This window comes from Dryobates pubescens, chromosome 18 (genome assembly GCF_014839835.1).
Source record: "Dryobates pubescens isolate bDryPub1 chromosome 18, bDryPub1.pri, whole genome shotgun sequence".
Lineage (NCBI taxonomy): Eukaryota > Metazoa > Chordata > Aves > Piciformes > Picidae > Dryobates > Dryobates pubescens.
Window position 1 is genome coordinate 9,435,032 of NC_071629.1, and position 27,863 is coordinate 9,462,894.

The 27,863-nt window shown below is 43.2% G+C and overlaps 1 protein-coding gene across 2 annotated transcripts in view; it reads right to left on the bottom strand.

Moving 5' to 3' along the window:
• NRK (Nik related kinase) overlaps positions 1-27,863 on the bottom strand; it is a 99,336-nt gene that overhangs the window by 24,790 nt on the left and 46,683 nt on the right. For both annotated transcript variants that reach the window (XM_054169658.1, XM_054169659.1), the window contains exons 8-20: positions 24,612-24,666; positions 22,367-22,445; positions 21,519-21,694; positions 19,726-19,798; positions 19,117-19,312; positions 18,083-18,247; positions 17,327-17,470; positions 14,390-14,542; positions 9,010-9,141; positions 8,192-8,259; positions 6,412-6,524; positions 3,524-3,621; positions 2,219-2,337 (exon numbers count right to left, since the gene is read on the bottom strand). In XM_054169658.1, coding sequence (XP_054025633.1) covers positions 2,219-2,337; positions 3,524-3,621; positions 6,412-6,524; positions 8,192-8,259; positions 9,010-9,141; positions 14,390-14,542; positions 17,327-17,470; positions 18,083-18,247; positions 19,117-19,312; positions 19,726-19,798; positions 21,519-21,694; positions 22,367-22,445; positions 24,612-24,666 — 1,571 coding nt within the window. The remainder of the gene's footprint in view (positions 1-2,218; positions 2,338-3,523; positions 3,622-6,411; positions 6,525-8,191; positions 8,260-9,009; positions 9,142-14,389; positions 14,543-17,326; positions 17,471-18,082; positions 18,248-19,116; positions 19,313-19,725; positions 19,799-21,518; positions 21,695-22,366; positions 22,446-24,611; positions 24,667-27,863) is intronic.

The following is a 27,863-nucleotide window of genomic DNA, read 5'->3' on the forward strand; positions in this document are numbered from 1 at the left end:
GAGGACTGTGAATGCTGCAGGCATCAGAAGAGGAATCACTCTCAATGGAATGGGAGAAACTAGCATCAATGGAACAGATATGCTATACAAGCTGGTAAGATGCTAGATCACATACACTGACATCCTTTCCTTAAAATAAAAACTTAGTGTGAGGAAGAACTCTGGCTCACCTCACTAAGAGAAATTAGACTACAAGTTAGCTTACTGGTGAAAGACAGCTGCCCTTAGCCCTGAGGCAAATTCATCCAAGGATTCATCCAGGATTCACCCAAGAGAATATGAATCCCTTTCGCTTGCATATACCAAATCTAGTCCTGCTACTGGGCACCTCCATAGAAGTTGGAGCATGGACATCTAAAGTGGTTCACAGCCCAGGCAAGACAAAGAAAACACAGATTGTTTTCAATAGCCAAATACAACTTGTCCCAAGGTGTCTCGACCAAAGGAGAAATGCTCCTACAAATGGCAAGTGGCTTCAGATCCTGCACTCATGCATAACCCTTCACTTTCTTCAGAATATGCAAGGTTTCAATGCTGGTCACTGCCTTCACTTTGATCACTGTCCTTTTTGTTATGTACTTGGTAGTAATGAAGACATATTTCACAAAATATCTTTAATGTAAGTGATATTCAGCCAAGGTGAAGGAATTGTGGTAATAGACAAGATTATACTTTTGATTTTACACAAGTTCTTGTGGTGACTGTGTGCAGAGGAAGGCAAGCCTGCCAGGGATCATCTCTAGAGAAGTGGAGTGAGCAGGGACTGGTGGACCTCACACACAGAGAAGGTGCAAGTAACACATGCAGATTCCCAAAAGCTCCTTCAAATCATTATAGCATGCAAGGATCACAGCAATCTAACACTTACACAGCAAAGTCATTGCTACAGGGCAAATCCATATTTTTATGTAGAGTCTTTCTGAGATCTAGGATGAATTCTATGACCTAGAGTGAATAAAACTTTTTTACAGATCAGAATTAGGTGGTTTGGAAGAGGAGCACTAAGAAAATAAAAGGCATCGCAGTAAAAAGCCAGCTCTTTCAGGTGCACTGAACAAGCTACAAGATTTTTAATGTTCTCCTTCCTCATCCCTCAGCTTTGAAAATGAACTTCAGAAATGCAAATCAAGACCATATGCAGGCACAAAATCTACCTTCTTCAGAGCAGCACAGGGGAAAGGACTGGTACCAGGCCAATGCGATAGCTTGCCAACAGTGCTACAAATCTGTGCATCTCTTCCTGAAGACTGACAAAACTGGATCTGCAATTATGCCAGAAGAGCAAGACCCCATTCCAGAGAGCTCTGTGGCCTTATGATGCACTTTAAAGTAAATCCTAGAACTTGAATTAAACTTACAACACTTTGCAAGAAAACTAGAACTTTTTTTGTTCAATACTCAAAGCTAATTCTGTTTGCTGTTCCAAACAGCAGGGCTGGCTAACTGATCCTCTGACTCTCCTCACTTGGGCTACCAGGCTATTCACTCTCCATTATTTGTCAGCAGAATACACATTTTGCATGACAGGAAAAATACGACAAGATGTCAAGCACAGAATCATCAAGAGAATCTGGAAAGCTGAAGAGAAACAGTTCAGGTGATAGAGGCTGGTACAAGCCACAGCATCATCTGGCAACCACAGCAATTGTGCAAAACAATAATATTAAAAATATAGAAAAAAAATATTCCTGCTTACACTATCCCCTCTTTATAAACAGCTCTGATGAAGGAATCAGCTTTTCAGTGGTGATTATTTCTCCTGGAGTGAACAATTATCTGAATACAAGAGTCACAATTGTCTTTCTGTCTCACTGTACCCTGCATTTAGCAAGAAGGTGTGTAACAGTTTTCTTTCCCTCTCCTTTTTTGCCTCTTTCAAAAATTCCATTTAAACATAGATGAGTGTGAAGTAATCTCCACAAAAGCAGCACCTATTGATATGCAGTTAAACCGAGACATTTCCTCATTGTCCCAGGGCAGCAAGTCATCAAAGCTTATTACACTGCATGCATCTGATGGAGCAAACGTTCACCCCTGGGAGTTCATTAATACTGTGATTAATCTGCTTAATTACAACTGACATAAATGACTGATAGTAACTTCAGAGGGGGAGTAGTATTAATGCATGCCAACTTTTTCTAGATATTTAGAAGCGTGTAATAAAAAGGAAGAAAATAATGAAAAGTAAACCAAAAAGCCCCAGAAAAATCAAGCCAACCTTGCGTGGTTCATGTCATCTTCATCACTGCTGCTTACTTCATCACTTGATGAGGAATAGTCAGCTGCTTTTAAGAGTGAATTGGCACTGTCCTTCCCCTTGGCGAAGGAGCCTGGACTCTGTAGAAAAAGACTCAGTTGATTATCTTTTTTTCCTCATAGAAGAGCCCATCAGTAAATAGCATGTGTAGTATTTTACTGTCCCAACAAATACAGTAATTGTCACTTCCACACCAGAAAAGGCTTTAGTAGGAAGCTGATGCTTTTGTTGGTCCATCACAAGTGGATATTTCACACAGGAGAATGACCTAAGCCAAAACAACTGATTTTCCTAAAAGGTGACATATCACTAACTTCAGTCAATATGTTATTTTGAATCCCAAACCTTTATAATTCCATCTGTGCACTCTGCAGGAGCAAAGAAGTGCTTGTTTCTCACACAAGAAAGAATGCTCTGTGCCAGGACTAAAGCATTACACTGACTTGAGTTCTATTCCAGCCCTGGACTACCTCAAGGCTTGTGGGACCACGCCTGAGCACAGGCTTTACCTGCACAGACCAGGTGCAAAGCACCCTTGAGCTGGAAAGGCAATATTAACACAGCCATGCCCCCACCCTCACAGGGCAGTTAGGCACCCCCAGCCCTAAGGGAGCTTGTGTGTCTGACAAGCCAGGAGGTGCTGGTGTCTCCACTACATTCCAGCTGTCCCCTGCTGCCCCACAGGCCTGCCTGTTAAGTTCTGAAATGCCAAGCATCCCACACATGAGCTCTTGCACAAGGCACTATGAGCTCCAGTTGTCTGACAGGCATCATACACACCTCAAACACCACCCAAGAAAATAAATGCCTCAGTAAACAAGACAGAGAAGTAGCAATTGTCCTTTCTATCAGACAGCAAGGACAGTCTTGAGTGTGTCATAGCCTGCAGTGCATACTCCAAGCAGTTAGACATTGTATGCTTGCAGAAGTCCCCAGCATGGTCTTGGCTTCTGGGTCGCATGACAACTGATCAATGACTTCCTGAAATACCGAAGTCATACCCTTCATTTCTAAAGATTTCTGAATCTGTCTGATCATAAAAGATAGACTCTGCTGATGACTTGAACTGGACAGAGGTGAGTCCTGGACCGAAAACTGATGACACACTATAATGCAGCAATAAGCTCATGCCAGCCCCACACAGCCTCTCAGGTGGACTCATTAGCTAGCAAACTCAAGCACCAACGGAGGAGCTGTCTGTAGGGACATATCCTCAGTGAAAACTATGAGCAAATCAAAAATTATCAGTGGATCTAAAGAACCTACTGCAATCTGGCCTGAATGAGGAACTTTTTCAGCCTTCTTATGCAGCTGCAAGTGGTTCTGGAACAAAGCGTTCTCTGCCTTGGTTGGTCCTGGATTCCCTGGAGAAGAAAAAGAACAACAATAAGAATAAATCTTTTCCAACCTTATTGATCTATGAAAAGAACTTTTTCTTTTCTTTTCTTTTCTTGCAGCAGAGAGAGAGAGGACCAGTAAGACAAGCAGGTGTAGTCACCACCCAAAGCAGACACCTGCCTCTGCTGACAAACTTATTTTTCCTCTTTGTTGCAAAGAGAAATATATTTTGCTTGTTTCCCAGTGGTTCTGGAAGCCACAATATTATGTACAGAAATTGACCAAAACCCTGGCAACACACTCCCACTGCACAACAGCAAGTGTTCCATGGATTGGAAGGCAGATTGCAAGGGAAAAAGAAAGGGGGAACAGCACATCGTGTCAGCAACTGGTCATAGTTCTCCACTAAAGGTGCTACCCAGCCACATTCCTGTGAGTGCAGACAAGGGGTCAGGAAGAGGTTCCAGGAGCCTGGGCCTCAATGCCATTTTTTCATGAGCAAACAGATGTGCTGCTAAGATTGGGCCTTCATAAAACTGTTGCACAAAACCAGTCTAATGGGTTCCATTCTCCAAACTCAGCTGTGCTTGAGGGCAAACAGCTGCACTGAACTCCACTCATGAGTGTGGGGGTCAAGCTAAAAGCAGAAGAGGATTCACCACTTCCCTGGCAGAACAAGGAGAGCTATTTTCCAGTCCCCACTTCCCTTGGGGCACAAGGCATGTCACTTCTCAGCTTCCACTTCATACTGTGGAGAAATAGGTAACAACAGCCTGGATTTCTGCAGTGACACCCTGTCTAAGGTTAGGTATGGGCAGCAAGGAGGCTGTGGCACTATGCTTCCCTCCCAGGTGGAATGGGGACCTACACTTGCTACTGTACTTGCATAGTTACTGAATATCCAAGCAAACAAGACTAGAGAAACTAGAGTCCATCTGCATGTGATGATGCCATATCAGGAGGGACACTTGCAAGTAATTAAGAGAATTGTCCCTTTCAATGTAACCCTCCCCACAAAACTACCCAGGAAGAGCAAAAGCAGCCTTGAGAGATGGTGTCTTTTGCACACAATTCCTGACACAAGGGAGGGAAAGCAGATGTGTCATAGTGGCAGGGTGAAGGCATATTGGCCAGCTCAGCATCTACCCTCCTTCAGCAATTTCTCCCATGACTATCCCACTGCTACCAACAGGACTCTTGTAAGTGAAGGGGGTAGAATTCAGGCTCACACAAATTAGGATGTGTAGCTGGCAATTAAGATAGTTTCATCACAATAGCTTTGTATTCATGCATTTTGCAAAGCTTTTAAAATTCAGAATTCTTTATTGGTCAATGAGCACCTAAGCAACTCAACAGAACTATTAGCTTTAAAATATTTATATTCCTCTTCCTACCCAATTGGTTATCCTCATGGGTTTGGGAAATCAACAAACTCTTTCTGGAACACCATATGACAGAACTAGATGTAATTTAATGACACTTAAGAACCCAAGGAGATAGTTTAAACCACAAGGGAGGCTTTCTTTTCTTTCCATTGCTGGTGAGGTTTTCATTTCCCCATGCCAAAATAGCACACGAGTTACACATCATGCAGACATTGCAAAGCTGAGCTGGACTGCTGCACATTGTTCATCTCTATGCTGTTACTCAAACACAAAATGACATTAGAGCAAAAAGAAACAAACCCCAAGCATTTTGAAGCGTGCATTGGATTTCTCTTGAAGCAAAATTTCCTACCCTGTGTAGTTAGTGAAAGCAAAACTGCCTTGGTTGTGTAAGTGTAATAAATAAGCCATTTGCTCTTCACGAGCTTGCAAATGAACAATGCAAGCCTCAGTTTAAAAATAAATGACCTCAGCAGCTCACTGGTGTGGTCTCAGAACATATTTATCACCCTCTCTGCTTCAAATTTGGCATAGTTCCCCATGTCCCCCATCTTTAGTGGTCAACCTGGCTGCAAAGCATTTTAACACACCACTGCTTTGCAAGGAGCTACACAAGAGATTGTCCTACAGTCGATCCACAGAAAACGCCCTCAGGAGCAACATGAGAAGAACAAAGCTGTCCACTTCTGCTCCATGGCCCCATCTGCCAGAATCTCAGGTCATATCTCAGGAACCAGAGTCTGTACTGCAAAATATCTATGCAACTGTGAGCAAGTCCGCTGCATTCCTGTGCTGCTACAGTGATACCAAGATCACTGTAGCAGCTTCCAAAGCTGCACTTGGCTTAAATTAGATGAAGCTAACTATGCCTTGGAAATTCTTTTGTCTTCTTTGTCTGCTCCACTATCTTTCTGCAAATAAAACAATACTGGAGAAATATTTCATGAGGTGCTGTACAGGGTCTTTAACGCTTCCTTTAACCTATTATTAGAGTGCAGGAATATTAGTGTAGAGCAACTGCCCATCCCTATCATCTTGTCAGTGGGCACACAGAAAACCAGCATATGGTTATGCAGAAAATGCCAGTGGGTGAACATTAACATTGAATTACATCTGCATGTCTGGCTCTGCTGAGTTTTGGTGGTGTCAGTACGTGCAACAGAACTGATGGGGATTTTTTTGCAGTTCCTAATCGAGGCAGTTCAGATTTTCTACGTGGAAATATATTCACAGTCACTTTTTGACTCAAAAGAGGAAGTGTTTATATTTTAGGAACTCTGACCCATACAATTCAGAGGGTTTTCAAAACCCTACCACCAGAAGGCTGTTGCATCCCATGTGCAATGCCTCATTTGATATTCTGCAGAAGCTCTTCTCACGTGACAGGAATTTTGCATGTTTTGACTGATGAACTTTTGATTTGGGCATCACCTGAGGTTGACCAACTGCTCTGGTGAGATCCCATCTCCCACTGCGTGGTGCCAGCAGTGCTGCTGCTGTTTAACTTCGGAGCATGTCCCCCGGGGGATGACTGAGGAGTATTACTAAACAGAAAGAGAAAAAGCAGATCAGATTATCTTGCCTGTAGAAACACAGACTGGAACAGACCTCCTAGGTCACTGAACTGAGCTCCCTGCTGTTAGTCTATGATTTAACACTCCTTATAAACAAAAAATTTATATTCATTGCTGCTCCAAGCAGGGCCACTTCGTAGTGAGAGAAGATGATGGAGGGGACAGTTTCCTCTGGGCAGTCATTCTGGGAGATCACAGAGATAACTAAGTCATTACAAAATATCCTACTGCATGCACTTCTCCCTTGGCCTCTTCAGATCTGTGCCACTCCTGAGTCCAAAATCTCAGGGCTTCTACAAATACTGAAACCTGCTTCAGTACCCTCTGAGAGGATACATCATCACACAATTATCAGTGGATAAAGGAACACATCCAACAGCAAAGCAAGCTGCCAGTCTTGTGAGCTGCCTGCACATAGTCCTGGGCAGCCAGTTCTAGGTAGCCATGCTTGAGCAGGAAGAGTGGACAAGATGACCTTCAGAGTTCACTTCCAGCCTCAGCTGTGCTGTGAAGTAAAACAATGACTCACCCAGAAAATCCAGGCTCAGAAGCCACTCACTTGTAACACTGTGGTTTATTCACTCATTTCCACTCTGCTTTGCCTCCTATAACTGCTAAGCAGAGAGCATTCAGGGCTTGACTTTACTTGAGAGTTATTTCAGATGTTTCTGACTCTGGCTCATCAGAAGTGCTGCACGTTATTTTGTTATGTCAGCTACATTTACTTCCCTTTCAAATCCCTCCAACCCTAGTTTCTTGCAGAATTATGTTCCCTGATTAGATATTCAGTTGGGACTACCCTTTGCTGCTGAGCTCTCTGCATCCTTGGGCATTTCTCTTGGGATATGAAAAAAAGAATACTAAAGTTAAGGGCAGACTGCCAAGACACATATACAGACAGCCCATTCAAGCTGCTACCAGGCAAAACAAAGCTACATACACAAGCTTCACAAGCTGTAAGGGCCTCTACAGGGAGTTAGGGTAGATTCCCCACTCACCATAGTACCCAGCCAACTAACTCCCCTTTGAAACCAATGGCACTGACCCTCATAGAGGGCATCTGCAAGAGCATCCAGGCAGGTTCTGAAGTAACCTGCACCTTCAGCAGCCATTTTAATGTGGATAGAAAGTAAGTCATGGCCGAACCACAAGGAAATAAATGACTGGACAACACACCACCTGTTCACCGGCAAATGGATGCAGAACATGCAAGTGATCCACATGGGCATGCCAAACAAGCTGAATGAAATAAAGTAACTAATTGCAGGAATTATTACAGATGGAAAAGCCCTTATGTATTAAAAATCCACCTTTACAGCAGAAGACAGAACTCCCTTCCATGAAAATGAGAAGGATGCCTATAAGAGGTTTGTTTCTCTTTAAATAAGTGATGTCAATCATTAAAAGCAAACTGGCTCAGACACTTCCTTCAGGGCTAAGCTCAGGAAGCTAGGTTACTTATTTTTGTGGACAGACTCAAAAGACAAAAAAAAATGTACCTGTTATTCCATAAGGTATGAACCCATGTCAGTTTTGGTATTATTGAGGTTATGGGTTTGGTTTTAATAAGTTTGCTTTAATTTTCCTATTGAAAATAAATCACTATTAGCATAAACATAAAACATTTAAGAACTTACCTTGACAGGCATCTCTGATGGCCAGGTTGATCCCTGCCATAAAATTTAGAGGTTGTCCTTTCTGGAACCTTAAGGATTTAATGAAATGTTTCAAGGTTTGTATTTTATACTCAGTTAATAAACCTAATGCCTACCCTGCATTAATGGAAAACTAACACTAACCACACAGATGAATAATGCTTCAGTGAGACCTGTGGAGAGGACTTCCATGATATCAACACTGGAAGTTGCAGGTCAGCAGCAGGTGCCACCAGTTTGCTCCAGGCTTGTGCAAGCTATCTGGGTGCAGACTGCAAGTGGTTTGCACCTTTCCTTAGAGTCAGCATTATTCTTGGTTGACACTTAAAGCAGAGAAAACCATCTGCAGTCACTTAATGCACCTTTCCCTAGACACTCAACTGCTTTACATCCTACCAAAGGGCTGGGGAAAGAGACACCCCTCCCCACATAACTGCAATGCAATAACATGCACAAATATTCTTGCTATTGCTCTCAGCAATACACCATCACCTGAATTACACAAACTGATGAGTTTTTCTGCAACAAGCCAGATTTTTCACAGAAAGAGCAGCTACAAATACTTGGTTTAATAAAACTCTATCTGTATTCACAGATCCTGCAGATTAACACATACAGAGAAACTCAGAACACCAACCTTACAAATTTCTGCCTTCTTTCTCGATTGCTGAGACCCAGTTAATGTACAAGCAATGAGATTTTCACTGAGTTTCATGAAGTCTAGAAGATGGGTACTACAGAGCACAGGGAAATTGAGTGGAGTGCTATTGACTCTGCCAAACAGCCTGAGTTTCATGTACCTTTGGGGGTTGTTCTTCATTTTGACTCATCTTCCAGAATACATCATCCTGCAGAGGGCTGAGTGGTGTTGTCATCATATCTGACAGTGAACTGCTGTGGTACACATCCTTACTGGCCCGGAAGTTTTCACACTTGAAACAAATGAAATAGGTGTTGAACTGTATTTCCCTGCCTAGACAACAGGTCCTAATCACAACAGGTATCAATGGTTCTGTTTGTGAGATCAAATTTTCAGTAAACACACAAGGAGTATTGTGCTTGGATACAGCCCCACTCACCATTTTCACTGTGAAGTAAGTTATTCATCCCCAGGATGTTAGCATGTTAGGTCACAAATACATAGAATACATAGAATAAACCAGGTTGGAAGAGACCTTCAAGATCATCGCGTCCAACCCATCAACCAATCCAACTCCGCCCAAGCAACTAACCCACGGCACCAAGCACCCCGTCAAGTCTTCTCCTAAAAACCTCCAGCGATGGCGACTCCACCACCTCCCCAGGCAGCCCATTCCAATGTGCAATCACTCTTTCTGTATAGAACTTTTTTCTAACATCCAGCCTGAATCTCCCCTGGCGCAGCCTGAGACTGTGTCCTCTTGTTCTGGTACTGCTTGCCTGGGAGAAGAGACCAACATCCCTCTGTCTACAACCTCCCTTCAGGTAGTTGTAGAGAGTAATAAGGTCACCCCTGAGTCTCCTCTTCTCCAGGCTAAGCAACCCCAGCTCCCTCAGCCTCTCCTCGTAGGGCTTATGTTCCAAACCCCTCACCAACTTTGTTGCTCTTCTCTGGACTCGTTCCAGCAAGTCAACCTCCTTCCTAAACTGAGGGGCCCAGAACTGGACACAGTACTCGAGGTGCGGCCTAACCAGTGCAGTGTACAGGGGCAGAATGACCTCCCTGCTCCTGCTGGCCACACTGTTCCTGATGCAGGCCAGGATGCCATTGGCCCTCTTAGCTGCCTGGGCACACTGCAGGCTCATGTTCAGTCTACCGTCGACCAGCACCCCCAGGTCCCTCTCAGCCTGACTGCTCTCCAGCCACTCTGACCCCAGCCTGTAGCTCTGCATGGGGTTGCTGTGGCCAATGTGCAGAACCCGGCACTTGGATGTGTTAAATCTCATGCCCTTGGACTCTGCCCATCTGCCCAGCCTGTCGAGGTCCCTCTGCAGAGCCTCTCTACCCTCCAGCAGATCAACTCCTGCCCCCAGCTTGGTGTCATCAGCAAATTTACTGATGATGGACTCGATGCCCTCGTCCAGATCATCAATAAAGATGTTAAAGAGCAAATATTTCAAGGTGAAGGGTATGATAAAAAGAAATAGCAAAAAACATGTATGCTGTACATTTATCTCCCTTTCTTAAATCTGTGGAGAATAGGGCACTGGCAATGGACAGGAAACCAGTTAGTTGGATGACATTAAATTTGCTGTGGAGTAAGTGTATTTCATTCAAACCTGACCATTGCTTCCAATTCAAAAGTTAGATAGGGTAATCACTGGGGGAACTCACCTCCCCTATGTTAGATGTTGAGCTCCAAGATAGTTTACAAGCCCATCATCAACCCTGCATCAATGGAAACAAACTGCCAGCTGGAAGAATTTTCAGCTTCCCAGTGCTTATGGAGGTGCCCCAAGCCTCTGTAACAAATTTTTCAATTGCTTGATAAAAAGCAAGTTTGCAAATGCAGTAAGAAACTGTGCTCTGACTACACCTCATGGGTGGTCATCTCCAGGTGCTCTCATTGTGACTACTTGTGTTTAAAAGATAACTTCAGAGGTATCAAATTAAAGCAATGGGATAGCAAATGGCCTAATCAAGGTGGGGAGTAGGAAAGAAACCAAATCACTTCCTTACAAAGTCTCCATTCCAAGGATGCAACAACTAAGCAGTGTAAAACTCAATCTAAAATACTCAAAAATTGGTGCTCTCATTCTTTATGTATTTAAAAGAAGAAAACATCCCAAAACAATTAAAAAAAATTAAAGAGAGAGAGAAAAGGGAAGGTCCCTTAATTCTATATACTAACTGGCTATTCCACCAGCATCTTGCAAAGGAGAAGAAAGGCAGAGCGCTAAAAAAGTGAATGGAATGTGCTGATCCTCCCTGAAATGAGAAATCCTCTTGGGCACAAGACTGAGACAGAACACATGGAAATGCTGTGTGATCTGGGCCCATCATGAGGGATTGCTGTGCTAAAGCTGATCTGATGCACAGTAATAGAAAAAATATTAAGAGGAATGCCTGAAGCTGTGCCACATTGTGCTTTTCCTTGCCAGACCTCCCATGCCAAGCAGGACTGGGACTCTCCAGAGACACTCACAGCTGGCAAGAAGACCACAGGCTGATGTCCTTCCTGTGTCAGGAGGGAGCCTGTGCCCCAGCACAGTAACACAGCTCTGCTGGGAGGCACTTCTTTCTCAAAGGCACTGCAAGACCAGCAGCCTCACTGCTTGTGGACCTAAGAAAGAGGCTGGCAATTTTTAATGCAAAGTCCAAACTCTTGTGTCCCAACTGAGTTACTGCAACTTAGATCAGAGGCAGCTGCAGTTCAGCTGCCCCAAAAATTACTCACACAAATATTTTGATGATTTATCAGCCCAAGTTTATAAAATCCTCCAGTCTAATCCAGTAAAATACAGTAACTGAGAACTCTGCACAGCTTTTCAATAATACAGTATGAATTCCCTATAACTCTACAAGACCAATTATTTAATGGAACGACGTTCAAAATCACTTAAATATTGACAGGTGGTAATCCTATAACCAGTTAAAGATGGCACAGTCAAAAGTCCCATCACAGCCTCCCACAGCACCATGGCAAAGTCAGCTGTCTAAAGCCAGCTCTGAGAAGTTCACCTAGTTTATTATTCAGGTGCTCTTTCTTCTTTTTTCTTGGACAGTATGTTCTGTTGATCTCCTTCACAGAAAACAGCTTTTTCAGCAGTTATAACATCTCATAATCCAAGTCCTTTAGTTTTGTCAAAATTACCTTTTTTTGACCAACATGATTGTCACTAATAATAGCTTTTGGTTAACCAGAATTATTTCAACAGCAAAGTGCTCCCCTGAAATGATTCACCATGACTATAGGGACAGGTTTTATAGCCAAGTATATTATTATCAGAATACAGGGAGCTATTTATTTTTCCCTTGCTACTTTTTCCAACAAGATGCACTTCTTTCTAAATTCCAGCTTTTAAGTCCTGCAGACTACCAGAACACTACTTGTGCATAAAAGCATAGATGAGCTTTGCTGAATCATGATATAAATAACTGACTGGGTGAATCCAAGCTCTGCAGATGGTACCCACATACCTTCTTTGGGCAGAGAGAGACCAGTACACCTACTCTATGTAAATCCAGGAAGTGATGCCTACTTTGGGGATAATTTCTGTCAGATCTCTAAGTCCTTGCAATCTCACAACAAGCCAAACAAACGAAGTCTCAGATAACTCCCAAAAATCAGTGTTTGATATTGCCCTTAAGTTCTACAGATAAAATAATTTATGTGGGGGGAAAAAAATAATTAAAACCAACAGTAACATTTATTCTGAACTACTGAGAATTGAGCCTTAAACTGCTTTTATTAGAAGCAATACTAAAAGAACAAGAGGTCTTCTCGAGTACACAAAGCACTGGTAGACAAAGTTCTACCTACTATGTGTCTTCAAGAACATAGTTGGCACACCTAACAGAACTAAGGCAAAGGACCCTTTGCTGCCTGAAATTATAGCCTAACATGATAGAGTACCACAGACTGCTTACTAGTTAGCTTAAGAAGATTTAGGAGCAAGAAGTTTTAAAAAGCCAGTCTGTACTCCTTTTAGGAGGATGGCTAAGTTACTAATTGGAACTGAATCTACATGCAGGCAGTAGGTAAGTGCAACTGTTGTTACAAAACAGCATAAGAAAAGGGTTTTCTTAAAGTTCTGAGCAGATCTGGGACACTAGGTCAATGCCTGACCTTATGCACAGCAAGTTCTTCTAACAGTGCTCTGTTTCAGCCACATTACTCCAGACAATAGAGGAGATCTAGCTAGCAAATCCTCCAGGAAAACTACAGTCAGTTACAAAACAGAGCTCACTTCAGATGTGAGCTAAATTCCTCCACTAGTCAGGCAGCAAGAGATGCTGTGCAAAGAAACAGTGACTTTGTGGAAGGAGCCTCTGTGATACCCTGTATGTAGCCCATAAGGGCTCATCCCACACCACCACAACCAGAGAGCCAGGCCTGCTACTGCGCTGCAGCAAGCACAGAACAGGTATAAAGCAGGGGGAAATGGCACACTCTCATCTGGTAATATCTCACAATACTCTGACCAGACGGACAGGATACAAGACAGAAATCATGCTCCCTGCTCAGGAGCTGTGTTAAGATTTCCAGTTAAATAATTTTGAAAGCTATTTGGGCAGCCAGAATCACACCACAAAATCTCACCGAATAAGATTATTTCAAGGAAGAAGTCATTTTTGTCTGAGCAGAGCAGTGATGACAGATGATCCCACTTTGACAAACCTGGCTTGAAGTTCTTCAGCACAGACATCTGTGATGAATTCAGCTTGCATTTTAACTCTGCAGTTCACTTCTCTTGAAAAATCAAGAAGACACCCACATATCTAACTTCACAAGTATATTGTTGAGAGTCTTTTAATCTCCAGGTGACTAACTGGCCCGTCACTCATATTGCCCTAACATTTCATAGCTAATGCTGACAGCATATCCAAACATGCTGCTATTAGCATCAACAGCTGCTGCCAACCAGCAAAAGGAAGCACAAGCCTTCAGAGGATTTATAAATTACCTGTTGAAGTTCATCTGCCTTCTATGCTAACAGAGACCATGAGAGTACAAATCGGCTTCTCTCTGCCCACAGTTTCTACCAGCTGGAGCACTGCTGACTTGTGAGTGGGTAACAGGGCAGCTACCAGTAGGGAGTGAAATCACACAGTAACAACAGTACACCACTTGCTGCTATTACCCTTAACACCATCACTTAAACAGCATAAACATTTTGTGGTGCAGTTTCCGTCACTTCCTCACCGGTCCCCTCAGCTGGGAGAGGTACCACCGACAGGGCGCAAAGGTATAAAGTGACTTGTCCTAGGTGACACAGCAAGCCTCAAACATAGCTACTTTCATCCTGGGAGGGGAATTTTAACAGGGTAGGACTATCCTCTGTACAGTCACTGTGCTCCTACAGAGTCCTAAATGCCCTGCAATAAGCCATGGACTCTTCCACTTTCATGGCAGGGCTGAAATAGTCACCTCAAGGAAGCTGCTAGCCTAAGGCTAAGATACAAATCAGGTTTCTGATGCACTCTCTGCTCAGGAACCACCCCACTTCCTCCTCCCCACCTAGGCAGCAGTACCATACCTGTATAAACATGGCTCTCTGTGGTGCAGGGGTGCAAGGGCTGGAACTGCTGCCAGATCCCATCCTGGGGTGTGGTGGTGCTTCGTGCCCCAGCGCTGCTGGCCACTGCAGGGAGGGCTGGATGCTGTCACTTTTCTTCTTTCGGTCCTCGGCCTGAGAGGGAGAAAAGCAGCAGCATGTTCCACACTGAGCCTCAAACTGCAGCCTGGATGTTCCCCACTAGCAGCAAAGTGCATATGGACTCTGGTGGACTTTCCCATTGGGGAGAGGTCAGCCCTGGCACAGTATGAACCACTACTGTCTCTTCAACTGCAACTTTTCCTTTTCCATCAAGTTCCATCAAAATGCAGCAAGAAGAGGGTCTGAGCTGCCATCTGCTGTGTTCTAGGCCATCCCATTTGCTGCAGGCTGGCATTTTAGCTGGGAGGAATCAGCTGTCTGCATTTCCTTATCTTTGACAACACAAAGCCTGTTTTGCTGTGCATTTATTACTCCCTTCTGCAACAGTGCTGGTTTTGGTTTGGGTAGAGCCAGTTTTTTTCACAGTAGCTGGTTATTTGGCTATGGTTTGGATTTGTGATGGAAACAGTGCTGGTAACACAGGGGTGTTTTTGTTACTGCTGAGCAGTGCTTACACAGAATCAAGGCCTTTTCTGCTCCTCATCCCACCTGTGACAAGCTGGAGGTGCACAGGAGCTTGGGAGGGGACACAATGGGGATAGCTGATATCCTATACCATATGACATCATGATCAGCAATATAAAGCTTGGGACACTTGGAGTGATGTTGTTTTGTCACCATCATATGTGATGGAGCCCTGCTTTCCTGGGGATAGCTGAATCTGTCTGCTGATGGTGTGTGCTGAATTAATTCCTTTGCTTGTGCACACAGCTTTTGCTTTACCTGTTACACTCCCTTTATCTCAAACCACCAGTACTCTCACTTTTACTCTTCCAGTTCTCTCCTCCATCCCACCTAGGGCAAAGGAGTGAGCAGCTGTCTGGGGCTTAGCTGCCAACTGGGGTTAAACAATGACAACAATGCTGACATTACTGCATGTTGCTTTCTAGTTTGAAACACTTAACACACTATCTTTTGGCACGTTACTTGCACTGTGGTAAAGACTGAGGAGCATGCCCTAGAAGGAATAAAAGTCCCTTTATTTCCTGAGGGCATTGCTCATTACAAAAATTTTTATCTTACAGTTTTGCCCCCACTAGTCTTTCCAGTTTCATTCAACATGACTAATTCTCATTCTCTAGTGTAAATCTTCATCATATCCTCTGATTCAGCAGCCTAGAAATGGATCTGCACCATAAACTAGAGATTAATGCCATAAAACCACCCAGTTATCTGTGTCTGGGTGGGCATTCTTAATGGTATCTCTCCCTATATCTGGGTGTTTGTGCTTATGTCAGTAAAGGTAAGCATATTTTTAACACAGCCTAGGAAACTGCAGAGGAGATGGAAAATGATTCCACTTAGTCTCACAAATCTTGAATGAGAAAAAAACACACACACAAAAAAATCCACAAAAACCCCCTTATTAAAACATGCAACACAGCTAAACACCATGAAATTCTAGCCTTAGTGAACTTGAGTGTTATACTACTCAAGGTCAGATTTTCTTTACTTGCAACTTCTGATAACAAAAGGCAAATTTTGCCATAAGCAAGCAAGAAAATGTAAAAGCTGGCTATGACATTTACCTACTAGTTCTGTGCCCAAAGAGTGCTCATATGCAATATATTGTGATCCAGATACAAACTCACACGGCTGACACTTTGGGCTCCCAGAACCAATGCCAGCCCCTATCCAGACACTGGATTAACGTAGTGTCAAGCCTGAGCCAGGAGTCCTTGTCTCTCAGCTCATTAGCTCCGGTGCCAGTGGGACCAGATACAGCACAGAGTGAGCTCACGTCTGCACACACCAGGGGAAACCTGTCCTGACCTGCCTGCAACAGCATGAGTGCAATGGCAAAGACAAGGAACTTTTAAGAAAGGGTTCTGTGGCCACAAACATTAAGCTTGAAGCTTTGGAGGCCTTTAAGGTTTTTTTTGTTTATTTTTAATGCCTCAGTGTAACAATTCCAGAGGGTTTGTGTATTGCAAATGATGCTACAAATGACACTGAGCACTAAAGACCATTCAGAGAAACTCACTCCGGAGTAGTCTCTCTCTCCGGAGTAGTCTCTCTCTCTATCCCTGTGTAGAACTCTCCCAACAGAGAACCTAGCATCACTTGGGCTATTCAATTGGAAAAGATCTATATCAACAGGAATAAATTCATTGAGTTACCACTGTTTAAAACAGTCAAAACTTTAAAGCATTTTAAAATTGCTGTGAACAATTATGACCACTGAGATAATTACAAGGGCTCAAACTTCACAAAAATACAACCCTGTACTAGCAGCTTTTAGTGGAAGTGACTTTTAGTGACTTCCACTTCCAAGTAAGTAATAATGTAAAATAATTTTATCCTTAAAACTATATTATGGTAGCTAAAATGACAAGATCCTCGTACTGTGAATGTAAAAGGCAGGCAGCACTTCACCTGGAATTAGTGGCATTTTATTTCGCTACTAAATTAAGAGTTAACTTAAAAGTTAATGTGACTGCACACAAAATTCCATAATACATTTCATTCTGCTACAAAGTGGTCATTTGCAAAACAAAGCCAAAACTAGAGATGAGTATTTAAGCTGACATTTGGCAGTTCTTTTGACTGCTGATTACAATGCAGTAGAAAAGAAAGTTAAAGAAACTCAATTGAGTTGCATTTTCTCCCTACCCACCAAAAGCCTAGCAAAGGCAAAACACTTCTGTTGACTTCAATGTGTAATTAGGGAAAAGCAGCTACTTCTCTGTCGACTCCCAGTTTCCTCTGCATCATAAACTGCAAAGAACCAAAATGCTACATTGGCCAGTATAGTACCTCTTTGCTTGTGCTGCTTGATGGAGGATGCCCTGCTGAATTTGAACTCTTCTGCTTGTGGTCATGTTGGAGAGACAGCAGCTGTGTCTGGTCTTTGGGGAGAGTTCGATGAACCTTCCTGTTGTGTTGCACATCTTCCACCTTCTGAAAGCAAACAGTGATGAACCTCAGTGAGAACAATGCCTTGGGGCACAAGCAAGCTGACCACTGAAAACATGGGTCTTTCAAAGAAATAAGTGAGCCCAGTTCCAGCGGGGCTGACAAAAGAGACACAACCCCAAGCAATAGGAAGCATAACATGACCATGAACACACTGTGTTTAGCTTTTGAGGCAGCATGTTAGAAAATTTTATTTCTTTAGTTTATTTTTTTCCTAAAACCAGAGGACTTTAATCAAACACTCCAAGCCTCTGTTTGACTACAAACCCGTTTGCTCCTGAAACACTACAGAACATTGTGGCCAAGGTGCCAGACTTGACAACAAGATTTTAGCACTGGAAGAGAAACAGAACAAAAAAGAAAAAGCAAGGACAGAAGTGAGAGAGGCAGTGTCATTGCCACAGATAAGGAGGATGACTCAGTAACAGGTAAATTCACTCCAGGCTGAATCTGAGAACAAGAGGCAGCAAAGGCTTTATAAAAGTCTGTCTCTGGTCTGTGACTCAGAGGATGGGAACACCCTTAGGGAACTGAAAAAGACATCAGTGACAGGAACAGGGAGCTGTGAATTGCTGTCAGTAAACACTCTTTTCATACCTGCTTCTTTTCTGATTTCTTCTGTGCATCTACTATGAACCGTTCATCTTCCACAGCCCTTTTGTCTTCTTTGTACCCTTCCTCTCTCCTCTGAACGGCCTTAGCCTCTGGCCACCTCTGCTCAAACTCCTGCTGTCTTCGCAGCTCCTGCTCTCGCCTCTGATGCTGGAAGACAGCCAGGGAATAACATGGCTTATTTTACTTTACTTTTGTACCCACCAATTACTTATGCCAGTGTTCATTAATCACAAGGCCCGTTTCCTGCTGCGCAGTCACTGAAGGGGACGGCCGATACACAGCACAGCAGAAGCAGACAGCCACAAGCTGCCACCACAATGACTGCCAAACTTGAAGTGAAACCTTTGCCCTTTTGGCAGCTGAGGGCAGATTTGCCATTCATTTAAGCAGGCATGTGAGATCGCTGTGATTGCTGGCAGCTAATCTAATGACAAATGTCTTCCTGTCATCTGGAGAAGGAAGAGCTTTTCCAGAGCCCTGGTTTAGCTGGGGCGGCACCGTGCTTCACAAATGCCAGCTCCAGAGTGCTCGCACAATGCCGAATTTTGTCAGATGCTCCATGAGAAGAGACACGGTGATTTAGCAATGCCTTCAACACCACAGCGTGCCAGACAGCTGAAAAGGCAGCAGCTATCTTGTAACATCTTAAACAGAAGCAGGGCCAGGACTCTGGATCAGAGAGACACACTGAATTGGGCAACAGCCATGAGAAAGAGAGCAGCATCTCTCGCCCCATGTGTCCTGGGCTTCCATCACCAAATTAACTCAAGCAAAATGCCCCTCCCTTCTCCATTCTCAAAGCTCAGGGCAAGTTACCAGCAGGAAAGTGACAGAGCCTATTTAAAATAACTTAAAATTGTGTTCAAAAGTGCCACAGTTCTCCCAAGGCTAAGACTACAACCCAGGCTGTGCCGACAATTTAACACAGTCGTCTTGCCTTTCAAAGCCTACTCTCTACAGGCACATTTTTCATTTGTGATGAGACATGGAACAACAATATAAAAGCCAGTCCCTACATCCTCCAGCCTCCTCCTCTGCTCTTTCTGCTGCTCGATCCGCTTCTGCCGCTCCGTGAGCAGCTGCTTCTTGTATTTCTCCTGGTCCTTCAGCTGCTGCTGCTGGCGATGAGGGTCAGAACGGTTTTTGTTCTCCTGCTGCAGCCTCAGAAATTCGCGGCGGAGAGTTGACTCTCCCGGGAGATTAACTATGGAGCTGAAACAAAGTGGAGGTTTCTACATGACTAAACATAACATTAAAGAGAGAATATAAGGTGCGTTGGGAATTGCTTGCTGTCCTGTGTTAGCAAATTGTGGTGTTCTGTTAAATCTCGGCACACTGGCTACGCATCTGCGCTTACTGTGCTACAAAATAGCCTGAAGTTGATTACTGAGTCCTTCATTAGAGGGTTTCCGCCCTATTGCAGGGGAACTAAAAAGCAGCTTGTTACTGACATCTTGCACTCAGCAGTTATATTTGATAGCTACAAAAGAGTTACACCTACTGGAGGGGATATAGGAGATAAAGGATTCAGAGGAAGTTGAGAAAAGCCATTCTAGCTGAGGAGGGCTGCCTTCAATGAGAACAGCTTGTGCAATCAAATTTTCTATTCTAGTAATAAAATTAACCTTGGCTCTCCTTCATCTTCATTCAGCTCATCATCTTCCTCTTCACTCCCACTGTAATCATAGTCCGTTTCTTCTGAAAAAAAGAAGAAGCAGAAGAAAAAAGAACAATAAAGAAACCCCAGTGGAGCAGTGGAGGATGCTGTTAAATTTAAGACATGATCTTGAACTTTGTTTCTGAGCATTCAAGCTTAACTATGTGTAGCTCAGCAAGAATTTAAAAGCCACAGGTTGCACTGGGAGGCTGAGGGGAGGTAAGATATCCACATACATAATTCAGAATCTCGTTCAGATAATGTTTCAGGATAGCCCCTTTATACAATCCACCTTTTCCCTGGACTGATTGTATTGGTTTTGCAAAAGTAACCTGTTTTCACAACCTGAAGTAAATTAGGCTAAATCCACAGAGAACTCTAACCCCCACAACACCAGCAGAGACATTCTCCAGGAAGAAATGTAGATAGGACATAAAAGACTGTCCTGCTCTGCTATTGTGTCCTCGCTGTAGAGCTAAGTTGAGGCCTTGAGTAAATCCAGGTTTCCTTTTGTATTAAAGCACGTAATTAAAACAAGAAGTAGGAATAATAAATCAGCAATAGTTTTAGCACAGTGCTTCAAAAGAAGCTGACCCATAACTTTAAAAGTTCTCCTCAAGAGTAACATGAAGCAGGTTTTTAAGGGATAATGTTCTGCATTGCTGGCTACAGAGCATGCTAAAGGGGGACCTTTTTTCTCCCCCAAAGTCACCATTTTGAAGTGCATAGCCTGGCAATTTAACATCGTTCTCCTTTTCACATAAACTTTGATTTTGACCTGAAAAGTGCTAACTATCCATCAAGAAGGGACTGTTATCACTACACCATCACCCCCAAGGGCATTTGTGAGAAACTCTCACTATCTTTCCATTCAAATTTGTTTTGAGATTCATAGCTAAAAGAGGTGGCAGAATTTGCAGTTGCTACTGGAGTCAGTAAATGCAACAGCAATTTAATTTTAGGCAACTCATGTTGTGAAATCAATACTTGCAGTTATAAGCCACTTTCTGATTGTGTAGTGATTTCTAAGTTTGCCCTCATAGTTACTGAAATTCACAGCACCCCTGCCAACATAAAATACACCAAAGAGCTAGAGAGGAGAGAGGGCAGGGAACACAGTCAAGAGGCTCTGGCGCTCTCTCCACCTGGCCCAGCCGTTAGTGTGCTGTGCACAGGCATTTACACAACTATCATGCCCACTCCAGCACTGCTTCTTCCAGGTTTTGCTCTGAAGAGTAAGGGCAGCATTTGGAAGAAGCACAGATTCCCTTTTCCTTCAGACACTATGTGAAAGAGTTGATTCATTACACCCATTTTGTTAGAGCTTAAAGGCCTTCTTGAGGTCTCTTGAGCACTCCATTGCACAACGCTTAAGGAGCACTTCTGGCCCCAAAGAACTCACAAACTGAAATTATATGGAGATGACTGGGGGACAGAGAGATGAACTAAGAGACAGCATTTTCTCACTGAGTGCTACCTACATACCCAGCAAAGTATGCATCTAGACTTGGCTCCTCACTCATGCTGTTAGCATTAGGGTTGCTCTCAGTGACTCAGGGTCAGTCAGGTTCCAAAGACTTTAGCACTTAGCTACCATTAAGGACCTGGGCTTTAGCAAAAAGATCTTCGAAACAGCCCCACCACGACCAAGGACAACACTTTCTCACAGGTTTCCCGGGTTTAGCATTTCAGCTGCATCTGCCTTGTAACCTACTGCCAAAATGACTATTGTAGTCCCTTTTATTGCTTTTGCTACATTACCCTTTTCTCCTTTTTTCTTCCTGGTCCTGTCCAGGTGGTCCTTCAGCATGATGCGCACCTGCCGTTCGTTCTGCATGTCTCGGATGAAGGAATGCTTAAGCAAGGTTTCAGTGGATGGACGATGCAAATAATTTTTTACAAGGCAGCTTTCAACAAAGTTTAGGAATTTCTTTGACCTGGAGAAGAGAGAAAAATGGAGGAGAACTATAATCCTTTCCAACTCGTGTACCAAGCACCACCCCCGAATGATGGAGAGCACTCCCTTTGCAAGTTTTCCTTTCCTGTGAGACAATTTGAGTTTTGTCACCAGCGTGACCCCTGAGACAAGCACACCACTGAGGGTGATGATGGGGAACGCCACCCTGACCACCTTCTCAGTGGAGCTGCTCTGAATTTACCTCCAGATCAACAAAACCACAGCCTGATCAACGCAACTCTGTCAAAAATGCCCTCACCCTTTGATACAGTAAAGATTCTCCTCATACATATCATTTAAAAGACAAACTAATTCTCTGGAGGCCACAGTGACTCACATGAGTCCCATAATGTTCATGCAGTCTTCTGACAAAGCACTCACTCCATGCAGTCCACCCAAGCCTTGTCTGCACTGCAATTTCAGCCACACATGCCAAACTGTAATGGCTGCTGCAGTTTAGGCAGAGTTCAAAAGAGAAGTGTTGCTTGCAAACTACACCTGCAACTATGGCTTAACTCAGTGCCAGAAACAGAATAGGAAAGACCTTATAGATCACTGTAGGATTTAGCCAAATCACTGTCTCCAAGCAAGAGAGCTCCAAATCCTCCCAAGTCCAATGCAGTAAAAATACAGTTTTTACACAGCTCTTTACCATTTTCTGGATTTCAGCTTTGGGGGTGGGTTCCGTGGGATGAGGAAGAGTGCTCTCATGGGGTGCATGTCACACAGGGCTGCAAAGGAAACCACAAGCTATTGAAGGGTACACATCCCACCCCCACAGTGTCCCTCCCACAGCCTGACCATGCTGACCCAGTCGGACGGAAGCCTGACTCTCCAGGCAGAGAAGAGCAATCCTCCGCAAACAGTCCCACTTCCAACAGCACAGCACTGGCCACAGAACCACTTCACTAGTCAACACAATTCACGCTACAGCCAAGAAACAAATTCTCTGAGCACAAAGAAACCTTTCAGTGTTTTTCACTGCTGTTATTATCATATAAAAAAAGACTTGAAAGAAAAGCTGCAGGAACAAATACAACTATTTCCCCCCCCCCCACATTTTTAATATGTAAGGCTTCAGAAGGGCATTAAAAGAAGCTCATCTTCCTAACACATTACAGGGCATTTTCATATAAATAGATGTTCAGGTTGGGATTGAATACCTATTAAGTTTATTATGTCTGGCTATGGTTCAGATAAATAGTAAGCTAAATTCTAACCAAACTCTTAACTACATCATTCGTGGCATAAGAGAAAATGCAGTATGAAGAAAACCTGATGTGAAGCAGAGAGTCCATAAACTGCATCAGTGGCACAGAGCATAATGACTAAGCACACATTTCATCTATTCTGTGTTCTGGAAGCCTGGGCACCATTACTAGACAATCTGAAACAGATTCTACTCATGCATTCAGATGCTGGTTTCTCTCCAGCTCAGTGTACTTCTCATTAGTGTTACTGTTGTGGAAAGTAGAAGCTAAAAAGAACTCTGCAGCAAATAAATACTGTCACATCTCATCTGTCCCAGGCTTTTTGTATGGAATTGTGTGTGTGCTCCATCTTTCATGGAAAAATATCAAGGGTCAGAGGTCTTCCTTTACAAAACAGAACTACTGCATGACAACTGATAGAAACTATAGGAAGGCTGTTTGCTTATAATATACAGGTGTTCAGCAGTTATTCTCCTAACAGGAATAGACTTACAGCTTTGCAGAACTAGTAAAAGTGAGAACACTGGTTTGGTGAAGGCTTCTCAGCCTTCTATTAATTCCTTTGCCAGCACCCACCTGCTCTCATTTTTCACTTCTGAGTTCTGTTCTTGACTTTTTCCCTTGAATTTTCAATAGCATGCGAAAGAGTGGGGATGAGGGGCAGAAAAAGTCTGGTTTCCAGATAGGGGTCCATGCACTGTTGTATTACAGTCAACAAAACACAATGCAACAGAATATAATCCATAGCATCACCCTGTCAAAACTAGCGAAAACCTCAGACACAAGTGGCATGAGGAATCAACGTGCAAGCTACAAAGTTTCCCTCTAAGAAAACTTTCCACAGACTCATGTCTCAGGATTAAATTTCAGCTAGGCTGAAGCAAAGTGTCTCAAAGTCCTCCTGAACTCCAGCTGGCTCCTGAAAATCAAGTCTGATGGGAGAAGAGCCAAGGGTGTTTTTTAAAAACACAGCCTACGTGCTCTCAAGCTCAGGCCAGAGTATAATTTATTTCATCCTCTGTGCTCTCCTCAGTGACCGGATATCTCATCATACCACATCTGTCTTGCGGGCACTGGGGCAGAGCAACAGGTCCTCCGTGGAAACACAATTGCATGAAGTCTTTGCATCCACGGAGCAGCTGCTGACCTCTGTCCCATGGCTGCAAGAGGCCAACTGGAGGAGTGAGTGGGACAGCTGGTTGGTGAGGACAGGCTGGGGAACTGCAGCAGTCTGCAGCCAGGTTGAGGATGTGGTCATGGACCAAAGCCATGACATGAGCAAATACAGTATTCTTCCCCAAACCTGCAGGAATCAAGTCAGTCCCAGAGGGAAAATATAAACTTTAAGCCTAGCTTCTCCCACTGGCCTCACGTCATTTTTCCTTCCCACAAGTCAATCACTTCTGTTTAGCTGTACCTATAGGCAGTGATCAACAAAGTGATCCTAACAAGAGCTCTAATTAAAAGTATTTGTTTTTCTACAACACGAAGGTAAGGAATCAAAATACAGAGTTATAGTCTTAAAAAAGTGGAAAACAAAAGAGCCTAAATGAGGAAAGTCATAGACTATTTTTAAAGATAGCCAGAAGCAGAATTTGATCTGTGAATTAGCCAAGCATGAGTTATTTTAACACAGAACATGTACACAAAGCATAGACACCCCCACCTTTAAACAAAATCACTTACGAGGAGCTCCTTCAGCCATTTCCATAGCAGTGATTCCCAGAGACCATAGGTCACTCTGCAGGAAAAGAAACATGGCACATTGCAACTTATCATAGAATCACAGAATCAAGCAGGATGGAAAAGACCTTAGAGATCATCAAGTCCAACCTGTTACCTAAGACCTAACACCTCATGACAACTAAACTGTGGCCTGAAGTGCCACGTCTAATCCTTTTTTGAACACCTCCAGGGACGGTGCCTCCACCACCTCCCTGGGCAGCACATTCCAATGGCCAATTTTGCTCCAATTTGTAATAATTTCTTCTTGAAGATCTCCACTTCCCTAAGTGCAAATTAGGAGAAGTGACAGGACTTGTACTCCCTGGTTAATGAAACTGTGTGTGAGTAGGGCTCATTTGTTATAATTACATTTGCATCACCCTGGCATTTGGTCTTCTATCTAGGGAAATGTTGGCTACTTAGCATCAATTTTTGCTTCGGCTTTCTGCTTTAGTCGAGCTCCACCACTACACCAGGCAACAACTAGCTTTGCTGTGTAAGCCAACTTGCAGCCCTGAAGGGGAGGGTTGTTTATTTTCTTTGGGGTTTTTGACTTTGTGGTGGTTTTGAGTTTGGTGGGGTTTTTATTTATTTGGTTGATTGGTTTTTTATTTGGATTTTTTTTTTTTTTACAGTTTTCCCAGATTTCTCCTGGATTGGCTCATATTATTTGGAGTGACATAGATTCTGCTCCCTCCCATTCCCTACTGAGCTTTTAGGAAACATGCTAATAGCCAGAAGCTTTCCATTTCCCATGCAACTCTGAACAGCTGATTCATCATTTAAGCAGCCAGCCCCAAAATGCAGACCTTCTGCATTCAAACACAGAGCCAGAATATAGCAGGAAATGTTTAAATATATATCTTAAATCTCTTAAACTGCTCTCACAAGGCAGTGAGAGACAGCAGTGCCTCACCCCTCTACTCCCAGCAAAAAAAAAATTCTTGGTCTTAATTTTTATTTCAGAGCAGTCATTGCTGAGTTTCTACACTGATGGAACAGACACTATAGTCAGGCCTTGGGGTCTGACTCTTTCTGTCTACAAAATCTTCAGTCACATGTTTGTGGGCACATGAAAGGAGAGCACATCATGTAGTCTGATTTATACTGTAGTATATGCTCAGCTCAGTTCACTTCAAGCAGTTTCCTTTACCAGCTCATCTGGGTTCTGAAAGCCAGGTTTTGATCATGGAAGGTAAATCAGCAACAGAATAACAGAATCACCCAAGGTTGGAAGAGACCTCAAAGATCATCAAGTCCAACCTGTCACCACAGACCTGATGACTAAACCATGGCACCACTACCAGTGACTGTAAAACAATCACAGATTTTCACTTGATTAATCATGTGCATTATTTGTTTGTGTCTAAATGTAGCCAAATGAGAGACATGTGAATCAACCACCTTCTTACAAACTATCTTAAAAAACAAAAAGGGAGCAACAGAAGATAAATCTTCAAAAACTGGAAACAATATACCACTACAATGATAGCAGCTCATACCCAGCCTGGCTTTCTAACTAAATTTGACTTTATCAACAGAGCCTTCCAGTCCAGCTGCTCTGAACTGCTTCATGAAAGCCGAAAACTAGTTTGCATCATAGTTTGTGGTGGAGTTTGACAACAAAACTGGTGAGATGTTAATAAATTCACAACCCTGACTTTTGCTTAAGAAAATGAGTTAAAATTAGAAAAGCCTTCTAGGGGAGTGTTGCAGGTTTTGGAGGTTAATGGGAGAAACCAACAGGCTATAATGAATTTTGGTTTGGAGTTTCAAAGTGTGTATTGTGTGTCTATAGAGATGTGTGTGTGTGTGTGTGTGTGTGTATATATATATATATACACACATACATATTTATGCATATATTTTTTTATTCATTTGGCTTTTGGGGTGTTTTTTTGAGCAGCAAGAAGTTACAGAGTCACTTTCTGCTATTTTGCTCCTCATCTCAGCTATAAATCTCTGTAGGAAAGATGTCCCCTTATCACATTTTGAGCCATAGCACTTTCTGCACAAGTGCTTCCAAATTCATCTGCTAATCCATTTTAAACTATAAACTGCAGAATCTATTCAGAGGCAGAAATAAATACATGTAGATGAACTGCAGTTATTACTGAAGGCAAAGAAACTTCAAGAATTAGGAGTGCACATTCCTAATGCTTATATCCTCTGAAAAGGAAATTGAATGGGGACAGGGAGTGAAGACAAGAGATTAATTTCTCGAGGTTTCAATAGAAGATTTATGTGGTATGAAAAATAAAGTCCAAGAACATTCTTTGGTCATGACTGACATTCACACAATGTGACCTCACTCTGCCAGCACAGCACAAAAGGTCCCAACAAGGGAGAATCACAGCCTCTGGATCACTATAAAATGGAAGCAGTAACAGGTTCTTCTAATAAATATTTCTGAAGCCACAATAAGATTGAGGTACCAAGTGGCAACCAAGATAGCACCTGAACCACAAGAGTGACCAGAGGGCCACTCAGAAGATGGCTGCTCAAAAAGGCATCCCTGGAAAACACCCTGCATGGTAAGTGTAGACAGCTGAATGACACCACTGCTGGAAACAGCCAGAGGACAAAGAATAGGCTTTGTAAGACTCTTGGGAGCAGCATTAGTGTGTTCTGAGAGTTAGGAGGAGAATTAGAAAAAGCCCTCAATAGCTGTCTTTAGGCTCCTCAGTACAAGGAAGTCACAGCCGTACTAGAGTGCAGTCAAGGCCCACAAAGATGTTCAAAGGATTGGAGCCAGGAGGCTCTGGGCTGAGAGAGATGGAACTGTTCAGCCTGGAGAAGGAAAGGCTCATGGGTGTCTCACATGTGAGGAAATTGCTGATGAGAAGAGCGTAAATAAGACAAAGCCAGGCATCTGAATGGTTCTCAGGGACAGGAAATAAAGCAGTGGGCACAAACTGAAATACCAGAAATTCTGTGCCTTTTCACTTCAGCCACCCCATGAATAATCATACATAATTCTGTCATGGGAAACCTCTCACAGTCATATGCTCATGAATGAGTGAAGTGATATCAACTATTACCATTAACCCAGGATTTGCAATTGTTTACAAAGTAAACCAGCACTATCACAGTGGAGAACTGTAACTTGCCATTAGTATTACACTACTTCCTTCCTTTCTACCCTGACTTGCAACCTCCATACATCAGGGTTGGGGTTTGTTGGGGTTTTTTTGCACAACAGTTTATGGAAGT